The sequence below is a fragment of the Gavialis gangeticus genome, unplaced genomic scaffold, assembly GCF_001723915.1.
Source record: "Gavialis gangeticus isolate Ggan-Ray unplaced genomic scaffold, GavGan_comp1, whole genome shotgun sequence".
Classification (NCBI taxonomy): Eukaryota; Metazoa; Chordata; order Crocodylia; family Gavialidae; genus Gavialis; species Gavialis gangeticus.
The window spans coordinates 37862642-37876392 of record NW_017729008.1 but is presented as its reverse complement, the minus strand read 5'-3'; the positions used below and the strand labels follow the sequence as shown (position 1 = coordinate 37876392).

Below are 13751 nucleotides of genomic sequence, written 5' to 3'. Positions count from 1 at the left end.
CATTAGGTTGGTAAATTTTGTTTCTTCCACAAGCAACTAATATGTGAAACCCTTTGTTTTAATGTCATATAAACACTTTGGATTCCATTAGGGTTGTAATGTCAATGGGAGCCAATATCAGGAAGGTTTATTTGGGGGAGACCATAATGTAGAGTGCAGTTCACTACAGCAGTGAATCATGGCCACTTATACCAAAATCAATTGGAAATTACTTGTGCAGCCGTCACATTCAGTTATGGAAGAAATGTGCTTCTATTTAGCAGGAGGAAGGGTGATTACTTACGGATGCATTCAAAATTGGTGTCGTAGTCCCACTGAACGAGCCCAGATATGTTCTTGCATGCAATTATTCCTGATGACCCACTTCTCTTTCTGTAGTCAGGTTCACACGCATATCGTGCTGTACTGCTCACCATGTATTTTTCTGTGGTAAACTCAGCAAACTCAATGCTTGGTGGCGAACTACATTTGTCTGCGAATAGAAAGGGCATGTGTTAGGGTTAAAGTGTAGAGTTGGATCTTAAACAACCAAGGAAGAAGAACACCTTGTTCCAGTTCTGCCCATGGGGTTGCATTATAAAGTCCTTTCCTGCCACTGAGAACTTGCATCTTTCAGCTCATTGATGGCTTGGAAGTTGAAGGAGTTGCTGATACAAGATCATGCCCGGAGTGAAACTCATTACCTGAGCTCTGACTGCTCTTGACAACATGGGTGTAAATCAGAAGCGGCTCCACAGAAGGGGATAAATTTACCAAGGTGGAACGTGGCTCAAAGTGTGGGAAGGGAGAGACTTCAAAGAATTTACCCCTCTTGGCTAAGGAAGATAAAATCCTAGGTTAGACTGTTTGTAATGGGAGCCTCTGATGAGGAGAACTAGATCTCTTGGGATGGAAAGTGCAGATAAAATCCCAGGTTAGATGGAAAATGATCCCAAGAATATTTACTCCAAATCAGGATAGTCCCCTTCAAAGGGCTCCAGCACAGCTGCAGAAGAGTGATGCCCAACTGGAGTCTCTGCAAAAGCAAAGTGGGGCACTAGATGACAGCTGTGTGAGGTCCTTGATGGTTGTCTCTGGAATGCCAAAGGAAAGGAGGCCAGTGGGTTGAAAGCATGGGGGGAGCAGTGTTTTGGCATGTCCCTGGTAACCCATGCATTTGCACAGACTGAACCCCACTTCCTCTGGAATCGAGGTGTCCTTCCCCTCCTGTTATTTGTAACAGTAGCTACTTGCATTCCCTAGGTTTCTCTGGGCACGTGTGCGTATTGCCCTACAGCAATGCAGCAATATGCTACATTGCTGTACAGCACATTACAGCGACGTAGCAATCACATGGATCTACACATGATTGCTAGGTATGCTGCTATAGCAGGGAAATCTAAGCATGGAAATCTACTAGGGACTTAATGGTGAGGGTCTACTACAGACCTCCCAACCAAGGGGAAGAGCTGGACCGCGAATTCTTGGGTCAGCTTGTGGAGGCACTTAAAGCAAGGGATGTAGTTGTCATGGGTGATCTAAATCACCTGGACATTTGCTGGGAGGAGCCATCAGCCAGGTTGGACCGCTCATGGAGGTTCCTGGCCAAGATACAGGACCTACACTTAAGCCAGGAGATGCACAGACCTACTGGGGGAATGCCCTGCTGGGCCTGGTCCTGGCCACAGTCAGTGACCTGGTAAGAGGGCTGTAGGTCCTCAACCACGTGGGTGACAGCCATCATCACCTGCTGGAATTCACCATCCAGTGCAGGGTGTCAAGGGCCTTCAACAAGGTAGTAGCCCTAGACTTTAAGAGGCCAACTTCAGTGAGTTGAGATTAGTGGGAGAGGCGCTGGGGTCCTCGAGAGTAGGGAAACTCAGTGCCCAAGATGAGTGGTCATTCCTTAAGGAGATGATACTCAGAGCCCAAGGGGTGACCATCCCAACAAGAAGCAATTGGGGCAAGAGTGCCCAAAATCCCCCCTGGCTCACCAATGGCATTTGTGAATGCCTGATTGCCAAAAAGGAGGTGTACACCTGGTGGAAGGGAGGGACTATCACCAAAGAGGAGTATACCACCACTGCTCGGGTCTGTAGGAGGGGTGTTAGAAAAGCTAAGGCCCCTTACATGGTTTGACTCCAAGATGAACATGGGCCGACAATGCGAGGTCACGGTTGGCAGGGCTAACCGTACCTTGTCATGCATCCACAGATGCATCTCAAACAGGGCCAAGGAGGTGATCCTCCCCCTCTACGTGACACTGGTCAGGCCACAGCTGGAGTACTGCGTCCAGTTCTGGGCGTCGCACTTCAGGAGAGATGTGGACAACATTGAGAGGGTCCAGAGGAAGCCACTTGCATGATCATGGGGCAGCAGGGCAGGCCCTATGAGGAGAGACGATGGGACCTGAACCCGTTCAGCCTCCGCAAGAGAAGGTTGAGGGAGGACTTGCTGGCCATCTATAAACTCACTAGGGGGGACGAGCAGGTTTTGGGAGAGACCTTGTTCCCCCTAGCGACCCCCAGGGTAACAAGGAATAATGGCCACAAGTTGTTAGAGAGTAGGTTTAGACTAGACATCAGAAGGCACTACTTCACAGTCAGGGCGGCTAGGATCTGGAACCAACTTCGAAGGGAAGTGGTGCTGGCTCCTACCCTGGGGGTCTTTAAGAGGAGGCTAGAAGTCTACCTGGCTGGGGTCATTTGAGCCTGGTTTTCTCTCCTGCCCAGGGCAGCGGGTCAGACTTGGAGATCTACAAGGTCCCTTCCGACCCAACTTCTATGAATCTATGAGTCTATAAACAGGTTTCATCTCATTCATGACACTCATGTTTACCCCTTTCTCTCTTCAGGGGGAATAGCATTTCATTTTAGAGACTGAAAGGCTGTATCTGTTGTCTAATCTAATTGCCTCTAATTGGTCTCTCAGTGTAGAAGCTAGATTTAATCTTCACAGCAATTAAATGACAGCTGTTAATTATGCATAATGAACCCAGGGTATTTCTTTGCAGTATATTATACTTGAAATGCTACTTCTCAAAGACTTCTCATGTGTCTAGGGGCAGGGCTAGACAATGTGGTTCTTGATGCCTGTCTGTGCGTTGGAATATTTTGGCCTCCTTTTTTTAAATATACATATTTAAAGCCATTGTTTCTCCTCCAAGGCAGTGAGGGCTACTTCCATTTCTTGTATCAGTAGGATTAGTAGCCCAGGAAGGGAGAAACTGGGAGTTTTACCATTGACTTAAGTAGAGGCAGGATTTCTGCCATTAGCCTTTAATCCATCAGAGCAAGATTTTGCTTTGCCACCACTAATTCCCTGTGGTTTTCATTCCCTCTCACCACTGGCAGAAGCAACACTGCTCCAGGCACGTCAGAGGCCAGGTAGGAGGGTGGGCCAGGTGGAGCGGCTATTCTGGGAGAGAAGGAACATGGGGGCCAGGATGTTGGCTAATGGTTGGCAGTGGCCATTGGCTGCTATTGGTGTGTGAGCTCACACCAGCACCAGCCCCCTGTTGACTGGGCTCAGTTAACTTCTCCTGAACCCACCAACCAGTGTAAAATGCCAATAATGTTAACTCAAGTTAGAGGCATATTCATCACTAGCCTTTTGTGTGGTTGCCTCCAACTACAATAACCAACAATACCCTAAGAAACGAATGAATTAATATTCTGGGACATTTTCTCACTTCCCGCAATGTCACACATTTAAGCACATCTTTGATGTCACATATTTAAGACACAGAAACTCAAAGAGGTCATTCTGGATGTGGAGGGCCAGCTGAGCACGAGGCGTTTGTGTTAGGAAGGACATTTGATTTATTGACTGGTCCATTAGAGGAGTTGTCTAGTGCGCCGGTTCCCAATCTGTGACAGGTGTACCACCAGCGGTATGCAGGCAACCTGTCAGTGGTATGCATGAACAGATTTATTGTAATTGCCTTACGTGACAAAAATTTGCTGGTGGTACTTAAGGTTGAAGTGAAAAATTTGCTGGCGGTACTTAAGGCTGTATCATTTTTAACTTGGTGGTGCACAATCTGTCAGAGTTTGAGAACCGCTGGTCTGTTGGAAAGAGGGCTCTGGGGGAAGTGAGGAAGCGGCAGAAAAGGAAAATATACACAGTTTGGTCAGTGGCCATTTATTTTCAAGACATTTTGCGAGCTGTTATAGCTGGAATTTGCTACCTGCCACCTCTTTGCATTTCCTGTGCTCATAAACAATAACGTAGGCACTATCGCAACAGAGGAAGGGTCTGTGATGCCAGCCAGTCCTTCATCTCGAAGTCTCCATGTCTCCCCAAATGCCCTCTCTCTGAGCAGTGCTTTGCTGACATAACCCCAGTGATTTCCGCACCCAGCATCACCCACCACTTTCTTGCCTCGTGCCCCTTCTGCTTCCTCCGTCCTCTTAGCGAAAGCTGAGAGCGAGATTGCAGGGCAGGAGAAGGCCCAGAGAACCACTGCAGGCACGTGATGTGAACTGCTGAACATCTTTCAACCCCTCACATCTCATCATTGTTAAGGGATTCGTGCAACCTAGCAGCAGACTGCGGCTTTGAGAGAAGCTCCTGTACCCGAAATAGTTAACCACATGCCTCACCACAGACTGTCAGGGTGATTAAAATTAAAGAGTTATCAGATTAGAAACATTTTGCGAGCACATACTCTCACTTTCCCTGAGAGCTAAAGCGCCTTTCCCTCAAGACTTCAAACACCTCTTTGAAGCAGCTGGTAGATTTGAATCTCAGCAAGCAGCTTGCAGGCCCCTATCTCTTCATGTTCTTCTTGAGAAAACCCACAGCATTTAGCCTACTCATCGTAAAGGGCAACTGCTATTTTAACTGATAGGCAAGGCACAAGGTCCCCCTGAGCTGCTGTGTGGCAGATGCAAAAATGGCCCAAGTAGATAAATGTGGTTTTACAGCTGCTTTCCCTGACACTCAGGACTGTGACTTGACATCCGGTTTGACTCAATCTCTCACTAGATCTGCCTATGTAGGCTGTGTCCAGAAATGGCCTATTCTTAATACACCATTTCTAAGATCCAAACTTTTCTTTTTCATCCATCCTGTTAAACTCACATTTCGACTACTACAACCTCCCCTTCCTTGGCCTTTGTCAGTGCAGTCTAACCAGTTGGGATAATACTCCACAGATACATTTTCCTATCTTTGACTATATTGCCTCCCTCTGCTGACTCTCTTGTTTCCATAACATCAGACGTAATCTACTTGTCTTTGCTTTCAAGGACTACCAGAGTCCATTCCCATGCAAGCTTACATTTTATATATACCTTGATATACATAATATACCTTGACTTTAGCAAGGCTTTTAATACAGTCTCCCACAACATTCTCGTAGGCAAGCTATGGATGTATGTTTCGGATGAATGGACTGTAAGGTCAATAGGAAAATGGCTGGGTCATTGGGCTCAGAGGGTAGTAGTCAATGGCTCAATGTCTAGGTGGCAACCAGTCTCAAGTGGAGTGCCCCAGGGGTTGGTTCTGGCACTGCTTTTGTTCAATATCTTCATCAACAACCTGGAAGATGGCACAGAGCACACCCTCAGTAAGTCTGGAGATGACACCAAGCTGGGGGGAGCAGTAGATACACTAGAGGGTAGAGCTAGGATTCAGAGAGACCTCACCAAATTGAAGGATTGGAACAAAAGATATCTCATGAAGTGCAATAAGGACAAGTGCAAGCTCTGCACTTTGGACAGAGCAATCCCATGCACTGGTGCAAGCTGGGGACTGACTGGCTAAGCAGCAGCTCTGCAAAAAATGACCTGGGGGTGATAGTGGACAAGAAACTGAATATGAACCAGTGATGTGCCCTTGTTGAAAAGAAGGCTAATGGCATACCGGACTTCTTTAGTAGGAGCACTGCAAGCAGATCAAGAGAATGATTATTCCCCTCTATTCAGCACTGGTGATGCCACATCTGGAGTCCAGTTTTGGGCCCCCCATTACAGTAAGGATGTGGACAAATTGGAAAGAGTCCAGCAGAGGGCAACAAAAATTGTTAGGGGGCTGGGGGACATGACTTGTGAGGAGAGGCTGAAGGAACTGGGCTTATATTTGGTATATATTTAGTCTGGAGAAGAGAAGACTGAGAGGGGATTTAATAGCACCTGAAGGGCAGTTCTGAAGAGGACGGAGCTGGGCTGTTCTCGGTGGGGGCAGACAACAGAACAAGGAGCAATGGGCTCAAGTTGCAGCAAGGGAAGTTTAGGTTAGATATTAGGAAACACTTTCTCACAAGGAGGGTAGTAAAGCACTGGAACATGCTACCCAGAGTGGCTGTGGACTCTTGATCCTTGGAGGGTTTTTAAGAAATGGCTAGACAAAGCCTTGGCTGGGATGATCTAGTTGGGGATGGTCCTGGGGTTGGACTAGATGTGACCTCCTGAGGTCCCTTCCAACCCTAATTTTCTATGATGCTATGGTCTTTCATACACTCTTGGGATGCTGATGACTTTGCCAGACATGCGAGACTTCATCACTTCCTCACTAAATTTGCATACATGTCTTCAAGCTTTCTCTTGTGGTGTTCCTGTGTGAGAGTAGCACTCCATAAATACGATGTGGCAGGCTGGCCTGGGGGCTTACTGTCAGCCCAGATTGTTACCTTGAGCCCAAAGGGCTCAGGCTCCTATTTGTAGAGGCAATTTTCCCTTCTCCGCCAATCAGGGCAAGGTAGAACGAAAGCAGCCCTGCCCTGACCCAGGAGCTGGAGGAACAGAGGACTGGAAAGGGAACTAACCCGTCGAGCTTCCTGATTGGTCGATTCCCAATCAGGGGTGGAGCCTTCAGAGGGAATAAAAGCCCATGTGCCAAGTACATGGGTGGCTTCAACGAGGGATGATGCAGAGGCTGGTTGAGATGACCAGCAAGTTGCCTCAGAAGAGCCCAGAAGATGCCTCCGTCGACTAGGGAAGCAGGAGGTGGCTGCATCCCAGCCCCATTGTGGAAGGAGCTGCAGAGTCAGCGCGCGGGTCGTGTACAGAGGGTCCAGGAGCGGACAGGACCTCAGTGGCTGAATGAGGCAGTGAGGTCTCCAAGCCTGTACAAGACAGCGGGCATCTCCACCCTGCACAAGGCAGGAGCCGAGCCCCTTCAGTTCACAGAGCAGTGCATGGAGCTGGTGGAGAGCTGATGGGACCCCGGCAGCCGGATGAGGCAGTGCAGGTCCCGGTGCACAGGGCAGTGCACAGTGAGCTGAGAGAGGGCTGATAGGCCCTGGTGGCTGTACAGGGCAGCTCGGCCTTTCTGCCACGAGCAGCGACCAGATGGGTCAACCACCCCTGCCAGCAAGGATGCTGGGAGTCGTGAGGTACACAGGGAAAGGGGGTTCCCACAGGGAAGGAGGGGCCTTCCTCACTGCAGGTGATCCAGGGGAAGCCCCTTGAGGTGTGGGGACGATTCACCCCCGGGCACAGAGGACCCCTGTTTGTTAACGGTGGCGTCATGGTTATGGGCCCCTCCTACCTGAGCGATCTGGGGGAGGGTAATGATGTCCTATTAGGTACTGGGATCTTTCCCTGGGTTGCCATTTCTCCTTTGGGCATAGCTGCTGTGCCATTGGTTGCGGTCTGGCTACTTACGCCATTAGGATTCTGCTTGTTGTATTGCATCCGTATTGTTGCTATTCGAGATGATTGCAAGCTGTCTATGTCGGAATCTATTGTATTGGTTATTTTTGCACATGTGATGTAACCTTATTGTGTTCGGTTCAATTACTGTCCTGTGACCGCCAGATATTCCTGTTGTTGAACTGATGATTACCCTGTGTTTTGTTATTGAATGCTCCTTCGCCTGTTGAAGGCCAGGGGCAGCACACTGAACAGGAGGCCACAGAGGATTAGGGCTGTGCCTAAGATAAGGGCGAATAAGAGTTATTGTTGATGTCAGTCTAGATCTGTAAATAATACGTGTGTGTGTCTGTCTATATATATAGATAGCTATATATTTCTATATATAGAGATTTCTCTATATATCTTTATCTATCTATATAGATATATATAGATAGATATCTCTGTCTATATATATCTATATCTATCTATCTGTATATGTATATGCATATATATTTAGAGAAATATTTGTATGTAAGTTTATGGTTATAACTTTTATGTTGTGTTGTATCATTAAACCTGTAAATAGTTAAGTATCACTGGGTGTTCTGGTCTTGGCTTTGGTTTTGCAGGGATAGGAGGTGAGCTGGCCTACAGCTAAACTGTCCAGCTCCTGCGGCATTCCCACACCTGCTGACATCCCTTCAGCTGAAGAGGGGGTATACTCCGTGTACCACCCAGGTTACACCTACAAGGCTAGCTCATTAATCTCCTTCAAATCCCTCCTTGAAACTGTCCTTTGCTATGATGCCTACAAAAAAAACCCTAACAATGGTTGGGCTGCTTGGGGGCTGAGATCAATGTCCCTACTGCCAACTAATATTGTTTCCTTATATTTCTCATTGATGTCCTCCTCTTGGTTCTTATCTTATATTCTGATGGCAAGCTCTTTGGGGCAAACGCTGTCTGGGTCTGTGCATGACAGAAACCCCAGGCAATATTGCCATGTAAATACTACTACTATTTCTACTACTACTACTACTATTACTACTACTAATGCAATTCATCTAAATGCAAGCCATGGTTTGAATGTCAAGTCTACTCATTGCTTTGGCTTTTGCAATACTAGACTAGCGCTCAATGCAAGTTTTCCCTCTACTCAGAGGCAGGAGGGTGACAATTCAATTGTGTGCTCCTCTTAACCCTCCCAAGTCATGTTCGAGTAAGATAGGGAGGAAGATTGCTCTTAGCATTGCTGTGTTTTCACTTGGGCTGCTTGGCCCCTCTCATGCACTAGGGGCTCCTGGCAGACATCATCTCCTCCTAACAGGCTGCCTGGGTGCCAACCCTCTACCCCATCCATTTCGGGAGCTTTCTGCAACTTCCCCCTGCTTGGGGCTCTGTGTACATCCCCACCATTCCCACCCTGATACCAGGATCCCTCTTCTTCTTAATATCTCCCAATGCAACAGAATTCCTCCCATTGATGCTTATGACATTTCCTGAAAAGTGGGGATTGATCAACCGCTGTCGTGTTACAGACAGACAGACAGATGGGGAAGTGCCTTCACGTTGAGTGTAAGCATTTCCAAACTGAGTTAACATTTGTTAACTGCACTAAATACAAAATAGTTTTGTAGTACAACCTGGTCTTTTCCAGTTTCCCCCACCATTCAGCCCATCTGCAGGTTTATTAAGACAGGCCTCAGAATGGTCCAGATCTGCTTTAGAAGAGACTTTCTGGATGCGTCTCTGCATTTTCTGTCATAATGAAGACATGGAGCACTGTTAAAATGATCTGTGCTTTCTCAGACAGCTAATGTTTTAATTTTAGTTGTGGAACACTTCATATAATTTCTTGTTCTGCTTGGTCATAGATTTTAGGCCAAAAGAGACCCTTAAATCCTCTGATGTGACCCCCTGTGCATCACAGACCATAGCATTTCATTCAGTTGCTCCAAGAATTGATTATATCTATATATCTATATGTATATCTCTATATCTGTTAGTGATAGATAGATAGATAGATAGATAGATATAGAATATATATTATTCTATAGAATAATAGAAAAATAGGTCTGAAAGGGACCTCCAGAGATCTAGCCTGAGGCATGATCATCCCTATCCAAACCATCCCACACACACACACAGCTAAAGTATATTATATGTGTGTGTGTGTGTATATGTGGATATTATATATACATGCCACCATATAACTCATATATGAGATGGTGTATTTGTACTGAAAATGATAATATCCCACTATACAAAGGGTCTGTCTCTGTGTCTTGAAATAGCTGCTTTCTTTCAACGTAGCATTACTTCCTTGTTAAGCTTTTATACTGTAGCTGGCTCCCATGTTTGCTTTTGGCTTTGTTGTTCTGCTGTTGTGGAGCCTATCTCTATATACAAGGATTGCTGTAGGAAGCAATAGTGTTTGCAATAGTTTAAAACTACCTCTCAGTTGGTAGGGGGTTGAACAGGATTTAGACCCAGAGGTGGTCACAATTGGCTGGGCAAGCCTTCAAGTTAGTAAAGAGCTCTGTGAAAAATATCCCTGTCGCCTATACCAGTTTATGGTTCAAGTTTGCAGATGGGACATAGGACTGGGAAGGACCATGTCAGTAATCTGGTCTAGTCCTGTGCAATTACAGGCAGAGGGAATAAAGGAAAGTCCAAAGGGATGCACAAGAACATCCATTCTGCCCCACCAAAACCCAGCACACCACAAGCCACAATCCCCACCCCTCAATGCTCCGTAACAAACTTATAATCTTTAGCACAAACAAATTTTAAGCCTCAAAAACCACAGTGTGCCACCAGAAAAGAGCAGGGGAGATCAAGGGTGCTACCATCAGAGGAAGATCAGAAGTGAACACCTCTGAATGCAACCTTTATTGTCACAGGGTATTTAACTTAAACGGATCCCCAAATCCTTTACTAACTTCACTGAGTTGTACAAACCGCACGTGTTTTCCTCCTACTGCATAATTATCTGTTCTTCATGTACCTAGGATGAAATATGGCAATAGCTGAAATGTTTATGGTAACACTAACAACTGGGACCAGTTTAATGAGACATTTTGGGTATGCAGGATGTATGTACCTACGTTCCAAATTTGGGAGGATATTGAAACCAAAGCCTTTATTTTGGCATAAGTACCAGGGGGTTTTTAATGGTGAATTTACTTTTCATTGGGGAGATGTTTACTTCAGGGTCCAATACAATGACATATTCTCAGAGGAAAGAGTGACATCTAAGTATCACTTCCTTCATTGCGTGGGACTGTCCTTCAACGTTTCCCATCCAATTAAGCTGTTCCAAAACGTATAAGTGGTAGAAATCTGACAAGAACATGGTTTTTGAGTATTTGATAGTAACAGGGCTGGTTTTATACAAGGATACAGACCAAATATTTTTGTCCAGAATAGGTGAGCGGGGAAATTTGACATGGGGTATTTTTAGTATTAGGTGAAGACAAAACTATGAGTCATGCCATAGTACGCTAAACTAAGAATTTCCTTTCTCTTGTAGGTGTGTGTCATCAGATTTTACATGGCCCTGACACTAAGTTTATAACTTGGATGCAGAATAGAATCTGTTTTCCAAGTACAAGTCAGACATCAAGGGATGGGGAGGGAAGCTGGCAGTCCTAAAACCCGAGGCAGAAACCATGGGAGAAGATAATGCAGCAGAGATGCAGTGAGGAAAGCCTTTCTCAAGGGGCAGCAAGAACTCAAGGCTGGGTCAAAATCCAGAGATCCCTTCAAAGCTACCTAAAAAGCTCATCCCACCCAGAAGTCTGATGCCCTCTCTGTGATATTATCAACTTCTGAGCATGGTCTCCTACAACGAAACCTGACAATGGATGAAGAGAAAGAACTGGTACCATCTACTGGACTGACATGGTAATAAGCTTGCTTCAGACTCCAACCCTTTTTGCTTAAATAGTTTGCATAGAAGAAAAAAAGGGAGCTTTGTAGAAAGTCTGTTTTGTCTTTGCTCCCCACCTCATTCCCCGCAACAAATTGTTTTGGCTTGGGCTTTATGAATAGAATACTCTTTGTGTCTTATCCAGCATTGTAAGTGGCAGTGGGATGTGAGAAATGAAGTTTTGGGGACAGATTCTCAGTTTGGGGGTGGTTACATCTGCGGTTTGGGTTTAGCATCATATATGGTAAAGACATAGACAGACAGACAGACAGATAGACAGAGTGTTACAAGAATCTCATAAGAACCAAGTTCCTTCCTCAAGGAGGTTATGGGTTATGGTCTAACTGAGACAAGCCCCGTGTATATGAACGAACCCAGCACAGGAATGAATGCAAACACAGAGCAGCCCTGGATGGGAAGTACTATGCCTGTACTCTGCTTCTTTGAGCATCACCACCCATGCTGTCTCTGACTCCAGTCCTCACCCAGGCAGCCAGGCTAGTGGCCAGTGACTATAAAAGTGATCTTAGGAAGGGATGTTGAAGAAGAGGTGGAAAGTATTTGATACAGAGGAGCTTGTTCAAGCAGGGAACTATGTGGGAAAGATGCAATGAAAGAATGTGAGAATTTGTTTTATTCGGTTCTTCTCGGTTTATTCTACCCTTCTTGCTATTGTGCAAAAGCCAAGGAGATCATACTTCTCCAAGGTGGCTGCTGAATTGACAAAGGCAGCAGCACAATGGTGTTGAATGTAATGTATGAGAAGCACGTTCCTCTAGCGCGTGCCATTCACAGTTTCAAACAGCCTTGACCACATTCTCACTCGAACACGTTCAGCTTCATCGCCAGAAGCAAAAGGCCAATCTGAGATGGAAAGTGATTGTGGGCGTGTGCATTCAAGTGCAAATCTTTGGAACGATCTTCCCTGGTTTTGTCTTTTCCTGGGATTTACAATGTCATCTCTTGTATCTCTGTTTGTCAGATATCACTGTCTGACAAACTTGTGCCCAGCTGATAGGGGGGTATTGAAAACTGAGAAGAACATGAGCCAACCTTAGCTGATAATAGCAAAGTTATGAATGCCAGCATTTTGGTTTTAAAAAGTAAATGTCTGTTGCTGTAGAGGGGTGTAGGTTGTAGCCGTGTTGCTCTGAGGACATAGTCAGACAAGGATCTTTGAGTTAATCTGATATCTTTTATTAGACCAACTTAGATACTGTGGGCATTGACAGACTTACGCTGACATTACAACAACAGTCACTGCTATAAAGTCCTTTGTCAGTGGTCTTTACAGAGAAGCTAGGGACTGAATAGGCATTATTCTCTAGTACTAACCATTTGTGTAATCTGATATAGGTTATAGCATTTTATAAAGGATAGAAGGGAGCAGATTGCCAGCTGTGATGGACTCACACTAGAAACAGATGATAAAAGACAGGACCGTAGTGACAAAATTGTATAGGTCATGATAGACCAAGGAGAATTCACTGGCACAGAGAATAAGGCAGGAAGGGTGCTGGGAAGAAGGAATTGTTGGAAGGGTGTGTAGGAGGGGAGGAAAAACGTGGACAACAAGAATGAAAAGATATTCCCTCAAAGTTTAGAGCTAGAAGGGGGAGAGGAGAGAGGTGAGGGAGAAAGTTCAACAAACCTTGCACAGAGGCAACAGACCGTAGCATCTGGGATGAGAAGGAGACCCTGTCATGTTGGTAGATCCAGGGCAGAGGAAGTCTACTGGAGTTATCGGTGGTAGGGAAAAGGGTGTTAGGAGAGAAAATAAGAGACCAGGGCAAAGCAAATCTCTTATCTCAAACTGGGGGTAGGTCCTGGAGAGTCCTGGTCTGTAGCATCTTCTGCCTGTCCAGTCTTGCGGGGCAGACAAAGCCGTAAGCATTTGCCTTCTACAACTAGGCATCCAGAGGATTGAAATAAGGTGCCTTGTTCTCCAGTGAGCTCACTGAGAATAACATGGATCTGGTGGGTAACATCTTGTATGGCATCCTGATGCCCCTAGTGATGTGCGCCCACACACACATAGAAGGAGAGCGTATTTTTAAATCCATCACAGAATTCAATGAAAATGCAAGAAGTTCATGCTTACCATGCTAACTACGGAGAGCTGGTGCCCTGCATCTGAAAGTAAGTTCTTTCACTCTGATTTTAATCCTGTCTCATCTTAAGTCATGTATCCATAAAATATATTTCTGCAAGATCAACCCTGAGTTTATAAACTTTCTGGGGCACGGACCATCTTTTTGTTC

General features: G+C 45.7%; 1 protein-coding gene and 1 long non-coding RNA gene across 4 annotated transcripts in view; one reads left to right on the top strand and one right to left on the bottom strand.

The window, feature by feature from the left end:
• Window positions 1–13751, bottom strand: part of LOC109292241 — a 36106-nt gene that overhangs the window by 14416 nt on the left and 7939 nt on the right. For 2 of the 3 annotated variants that reach the window (XM_019509614.1, XM_019509616.1), the window contains exons 1-2: window positions 7474–7641; window positions 284–472 (exon numbers count right to left, since the gene is read on the bottom strand). In XM_019509614.1, the coding sequence (XP_019365159.1) occupies window positions 284–472; window positions 7474–7567 (283 nt within the window). In that variant the 5' untranslated portion in view covers window positions 7568–7641. Of the gene's footprint in view, window positions 1–283; window positions 473–7473; window positions 7642–13751 lie in introns of those variants that run through there. The other variant, XM_019509615.1, reaches the window with a different exon arrangement.
• The window catches only part of LOC109292242, an 8030-nt gene continuing 6877 nt past the window's right edge, over window positions 12599–13751 (top strand). Inside the window, exons 1-2 of the long non-coding RNA XR_002096083.1 lie at window positions 12599–12708; window positions 12937–12946. This is a non-coding gene — a long non-coding RNA (uncharacterized LOC109292242). The remainder of the gene's footprint in view (window positions 12709–12936; window positions 12947–13751) is intronic.